The sequence below is a fragment of the Aphis gossypii genome, chromosome 2 (genome assembly GCF_020184175.1).
Source record: "Aphis gossypii isolate Hap1 chromosome 2, ASM2018417v2, whole genome shotgun sequence".
Classification (NCBI taxonomy): Eukaryota; Metazoa; Arthropoda; class Insecta; order Hemiptera; family Aphididae; genus Aphis; species Aphis gossypii.
Genome location: NC_065531.1, coordinates 19,329,009 through 19,335,021, shown reverse-complemented (window position 1 = coordinate 19,335,021; position 6,013 = coordinate 19,329,009). Strand labels below are relative to the sequence as shown.

Below are 6,013 nucleotides of genomic sequence, written 5' to 3'. Positions count from 1 at the left end.
TTCTACACAACGATATCTCAATTAGGGTTAGGTACGGAAAAGAAGTTGACAAGAGACTTATTTAGGAATTTTGCACGTTGCACCTCAGGTAAGTTAATTTTTTTTATCAGCCAAATGACCTAAATGCCATACTATATCATAATGCTCTCCAAAATTTACCACCAGGAGCTCAAGTCCCCCCTCTTGACTCCTCTAAATACGTCACTTGAAGTAGGGAATAGGGAGTAATAATAATTTTTATTTTAATGTAATAATTTAATATAGGTACATGTAATTTTAAAATAATATTTTTTTGTCTGGAGCTTAAACACCTCTTATACAAATATCTTATTGTGCTTACGGTAATGACGATAAGTCGTTTAAATTTCTAGTTTCAGCTACGCATAAATTAACTTGAATGAATATTATCGTAGAACAATAATATTACTCTAGTAGTCTAGTACCTAAAATATTTGTTAATTAATATACCTAACACATTAACACATAATAATTAACAATATAATATTATAAAAGTTATACTCAGCAATTATATTAGCTTAGGGTTGAACACTTGAACCAGGGTTCAATTATTAATATTAATTTCTTTAGATTCATTTAAGTTCATTATTTTATAAACAATGAGTACATTTATTTCTAATGAATTACCTATATAAGTAAATAAATAAAATAATAATTATTCCCTATCTTAATAATTTAATATTATAATATATATATTATATATTGTGATAAATTAATGAATACCCATAAAATTATACAATATATTATAATATAAAGGTAGTTACAAATAATTAAATAGTCACAAATCATAATTATATTAAGTTAAAACTGTATAAAATGTTGTAAAAATGTATTAATAACTCATAATATGAAGTTAATAAATTATCAAGTTATTTTTAAAACTACTATCTTAAAATGATAAATTATGTCATGAACTGTCATTAATTGTCATATTATTTATTATATAAATGTTATATACTATATAATTATTAACTCATGTATAATGAACTAACATCTGTTTAACAAACAAAACACAATACATATATATATAAATATCGAAGTAACCTCATCAATCACTCATTGTTTTTTTTATGTATACCTAATAATCCTAGATTGTTTTTCTTCTATTTTATGTTTTTATACATAAGTACATAACCATTGATTATAGATTATAATCAATTACACAACCAACTATTTACTAAACTGTTATTTATTAATTATTAGGTACATAATATAGAGAATATTGCTATTAATATACTTAACTAATAACTATGTACTTGTAATTGGACAATTGTTAGTAAAATAAATAAATAAACTAGCATGTGTTCTATTTATCTATAAATATTAAATAGTTTAAATTATCTTTATCTTTTTATATTTAAATAATTAAATTAGTACAATATTATTTTATTATATTTTTCTTAAAACTAGTTATTTTGTAATCAGTAGTGATTCCATAACAAAAGCTTTTGTGAAAATTAATTTATGTTCAAAAGTAATTTTCCCATGTAATTTCATAGCCCATACCTATTAATACATATTAATGATCATTGATCAATTATATTTCAAACATATTCCAACAAAAAAAAAAAAAAAACCACAATACGTAGAATTGAAGATTATTTAAATTATTGTATTTATTATTATTATATACATAAGTCCAATTAAAAAAATATATTTTATATAAAAGTACACAACACAAATTACAATATTCTTTGTTTTAAAAAAATTATATATATAATGTTGTAACATTTACTTAGGAAATTAATTTTTATATGCTATAAAGTATAAGATTTACCAGATCCGCGAGAATCTGAGAAGGCAACAGATCTATCTTCCACTTTTTGTATTATATTAGAAGTAGGATAAGTAACATTAAATAAATTATATCCAAAATTATCCAATAATTTTAAAAATTGTTTTGTTATATTATATGGATACTCAATGTCAACATCATTATTTTTAAAATGAAAACGAGTAATAGTATTAACATTTAATATGTCTTGTGGGTCAGTTTTTAACATTGATAAAAGTAATTGAGTACCATCACGTACATCAGCAGCACCTGAGATTAATCTTCTTCCACATAAATTTCCTGTTTCTACAGCAATAATTGGTAAATGTAATGATGTTACTCGTTCTGTTTGATTTAGCATATGACTATTGAGATTTAAATCCAAGGCATTATTTAATATATAACCAGACTTAGTTAAAACACGAGATCCAAAAACAGAACCAAGACCACTAAGAAAAAAATTAAAAATATTAATCTGAATATATATTCTATAAAATATAAGTAATAAGGATAATACCTAATAATAGTTACATAAAGATCAAAAACATCTGTAGTTGAAACTTGTAATCCAAAATTTTGATCCCAATTATCTCCTAAATCTTAGAAAATTATCGTGAATTCAATTAAATAATTAATAAATTATAAGCTATCAAACTGTGTACCTTTAAAACTATTCAATAATGATAAATCTTCAAGATAAGTATTAGTATTATTTATTTTATTTAATACTTTCAGTAAAATTGGCCCTCCGGTACCTTTATTTGAAGTTATGATGCAATACTTCATATATGTTTGTCTTAATACTGGTAAAATAAGTGGTTGGTAGCTCATTACATCATCTGGCTTTAAAATTAACTTCAATTCTTCAGACATTTCTTTATAAAACTCTTTAAAAAAAAAAAAAATCAATGATATTATTATAGTTAAAAATAATCATTTATTTGTAATTTATGATTTATTCATGGGAACATATTTATACATATGATACAAAAATAGCAGTATTACTGATGCAGTGTCCCTTTTTATAGCATACCTAATGGTCCATGTAAAGATATTGAGGTAAGAGTTTTTATAAGACCATTTGGTACTTTAATTATTTGACCAAGTGAACTATTTGATACTGTGGATATCCAATGTTTAAGGTTTTCATCTTCAATTAATTTAGTGGTATTCTGATTAATTGCTTCAAGTAAACTTTCTGTAACAGTTATGCCAGTCCTAAAAATAAGTGTAATAATATATTTATACAATTATCTGTAAATTGTTTCTTTCTTACTTTGCTAGATTTATGGAAGGTTCAACTAGTGTCTTCCAAGGAAGAATTCCATATTTTACATTAGCATAAAATAATCCTGCTAAAAAACCAGGTACTCCAGTAATATTATGTGAACTAGGTGTAGCTCTAAAATCAATTGTATTTCCTATTCCAGTTCGATGATCGTATACCACCATAACACCATTTCTAAATAGAGAATAAGATTATTTTAAAATAATTATTTGATATTTAAGTTATATATCATTTTACTTGCCCTCCTAATCCTGAAAGGTGAAGAAGTACTACAGAGTTGCATAATGCAGCAGTAATTGCTGCATCAACTGCATTACCACCCATTTTGAGCACATCAATTCCATATTGCGAACATTGATCATTATCACTAGCTACATTTCCATGAGGTACTAACTTTTAAATTAAAAAAAAAAGTAATTACATTTTTTACTACATAAATTTAAATTGATCACACCTGATTTGATCCATAATGAATGTGAATTAATAAAATAAATAATAATCCAATGCAAAATACCATACAAAATGCTATAATCCATTTAAGTAAGGCTTTTTCATTATTATTTTTGGCATAGAGTGGTGTCTTTTCACTACCATCATGATCATATACAGCTGAAATAATTTAAAGGTCTGTTATAAATATACGAATCATAAGTCTTGATTATAATGGATTTATATCCATTTTGCTAAAAATAAATAGAATCAATTATTGCACAAATGTTTAGTCAAAATCATTTAAATATATATATAAAAATTATAAAAATGAAAGAAAAAGTACATCATTTTATAGTAATTGTTAGTATTATATTTTTTAATGCATTAATACATCATTTAATTTCTAGTAAAAATTTAATATTTTTAATTAAGGTATAGAGAATAATTTTCAGACCAAACTTACAACATTTGGGGCTGTTCTTACAATGTCCGGTTAGTGTCTGATAACGCTAACCGACAGAATTTGTTATGAGCTAATCGATAGAATTCTACTGGTTAGTCAGACTAACTTAATCTTAACCGGACACTATAAGAACGGCCCTTAGTATTTAATATTATAGGACTAAGTAATTAAAATTAAGATAAATCTGGACTAATATTAAAATTATTTTACTTTTCAACAGCACAAATTTATTTCAAAATATTAAAAAGTGTTCTAAGTCAATAAAACTAAACTTAATAATATCTTGTTTTATTACTTAGATGAGGTTGCAACATAATACAATTATAGGTATATAACTTGTAGTTATTACATAAAAAATGCATAAAAGCATTATAGGTCTTGAGTACAAGCTATTAGGTACCTATCAAAATTAATTGTTAAAAATTTTTTTTTTTTAATTATATTTAAGTTCAGACAATTTTAATAAACTGAAAACTGAAAAAAATAAGTATGAAATAAATTATTTACAATAATTTAGTAGAAATAATTAATGACAATAGACAAAATAAACCCATACATTGACTGGTAAGTTTATCAATTGTGTTGTCATCCATCGTAGGCTATTTTCTCATACCTCCAATTTAATTTATTTTCTCAAACTAATAAATGGATAATTGATTGAACTAAAAAATGTAATAAAATGATATTTATTCGAATATGTGAATTAATATGATTACTGACACATACACAAATTAAGATTTAAGATACAGATACAAATATAATCATTGAGCATTGTAATAAATAAATAGATCTAAGAAGTAAGTCTAAAGTAATAGTAAATATCATACATCATCAGTATTCAATTTTAGTAGTTAACAGTTATAGTACTCTGTACTCGTGATAATAGCTGTATAGATAACACGAACTAAAATATTTATTCTGTTTTGTGTTTTCCACCTTGGTGCTTAACACGAATTAAGAATTAAGATACATCTTAATTCGAGGTGCTTAATATATTATTGTTATAAATCTATTTTTTTTATAGTTTGTGGTTCGTGGCGATCATAGACTTAATATTATTAATATGTCTATGGTGGGGTGATACACTGATACCACAAAAAATAAAAATAAAATATATAAAATGTATAGGTATTTAAATATATGCATGATACGTTCTCCAATAGGGTTTCCCAAAGTAGGCGATATCGCACCATTGTGAGCTCTAGGGGTGCGTTCGAAAACTAAAAAAAATATAAAACCGTTAATTGCTACAACTTGGGAGTTGAGACAGTTTTGACTTAAGACTTTAAGCTTGCATAACTTCTAAACCAAAATAGCTACAATCTTGAATTTGGTGTCAAAAGTTAATTCTTGGATTGCTCTTTGACACCTTAATAGTTTTAAAAATTTAAGTGTTACCTAAATACATTTTTTTATTTTTGTCCCAAATTGAATGCAGGGTGCTACAACTTGGACCAGTCTACTAAAAATGTTTAAAAATCATCTCTCCAATACCAATTACAATTTGGGACAAATATAAACTTTTTAAAAAAGTTGTTATGTAGTATTCAAAAAATATAATATTTATCAATGGTACACAATATTTAAATATATGTCATAGAAGAATCTAGGAAAAAAGGCAATTGAAAAAAGCGGATAAGTGAGTTCCGTTCTGCTGTACATTAGATACCGTTTAGATCACTATTATATGTTATAGGAGTGTTAAATTTGAATCCAATGATAGGTATCATTGTAAACGAAAAAAGATTCTGAACAAAGATGATTTGTCAGCCTAGGATATAATTTCCAATGGTTGGTAAAAAAGGTGGTTAGGAAAGGTATTGGAAAGGGACAGATGGAATAACAGTACAAGATTCTGGAGTGGTGGGCTGATCAATTAAGCCAAGGAAAACAACAGGATGGAACAAGACTGTTGCGTGGAAAAGCTAAGTTGTAAACAGGCGACAGCATTATTAATATTGATTTTATAAATTACTTATTAACATAGCAAATAATAAATTTATTAAATTGTTCTGAAGAAATAATCTAGGTACAATAA

General features: G+C 25.0%; 1 protein-coding gene across 4 annotated transcripts; it reads right to left on the bottom strand.

The window, feature by feature from the left end:
• Positions 1 to 1,609: 1,609 nt before the first annotated feature.
• Positions 1,610 to 4,841, bottom strand: LOC114129586 (glutathione hydrolase 7-like). Of its 4 annotated transcripts, none has more exons than XM_027994376.2 (9): positions 4,702 to 4,841; positions 4,532 to 4,637; positions 3,535 to 3,689; positions 3,322 to 3,473; positions 3,069 to 3,254; positions 2,826 to 3,010; positions 2,455 to 2,679; positions 2,310 to 2,391; positions 1,610 to 2,241 (listed from the first exon to the last, which is right to left on the bottom strand). In XM_027994376.2, the coding sequence occupies exons 2-9, from the start codon at positions 4,566 to 4,568 to the stop codon at positions 1,776 to 1,778; spliced, it is 1,488 nt and encodes a 495-aa protein (XP_027850177.2). In that variant the 5' UTR covers positions 4,569 to 4,637; positions 4,702 to 4,841; the 3' UTR covers positions 1,610 to 1,775. The 4 variants fall into 4 exon arrangements, with proteins under 4 accessions (XP_027850177.2, XP_027850178.2, XP_050057430.1 ...); XM_027994377.2 differs by having other exon boundaries at positions 4,803 to 4,821; XM_050201473.1 differs by having other exon boundaries at positions 4,532 to 4,796.
• Positions 4,842 to 6,013: the final 1,172 nt, after the last annotated feature.

Excerpts from the sequence above, each read along its gene's own strand:
- LOC114129586 (XM_027994376.2), bottom strand. The coding sequence starts at position 4,568 with ATGGATGACAACACAATTGATAAACTTACCAGTCAAT. Across the intron at positions 2,392-2,454 it reads ATTATTGAATAGTTTTAAAG|ATTTAGGAGATAATTGGGAT; the intron begins GTACACAGTTTG and ends TAATTTTCTAAG. Across the intron at positions 2,242-2,309 it reads CTTTATGTAACTATTATTAG|TGGTCTTGGTTCTGTTTTTG; the intron begins GTATTATCCTTA and ends TTTTTTTCTTAG.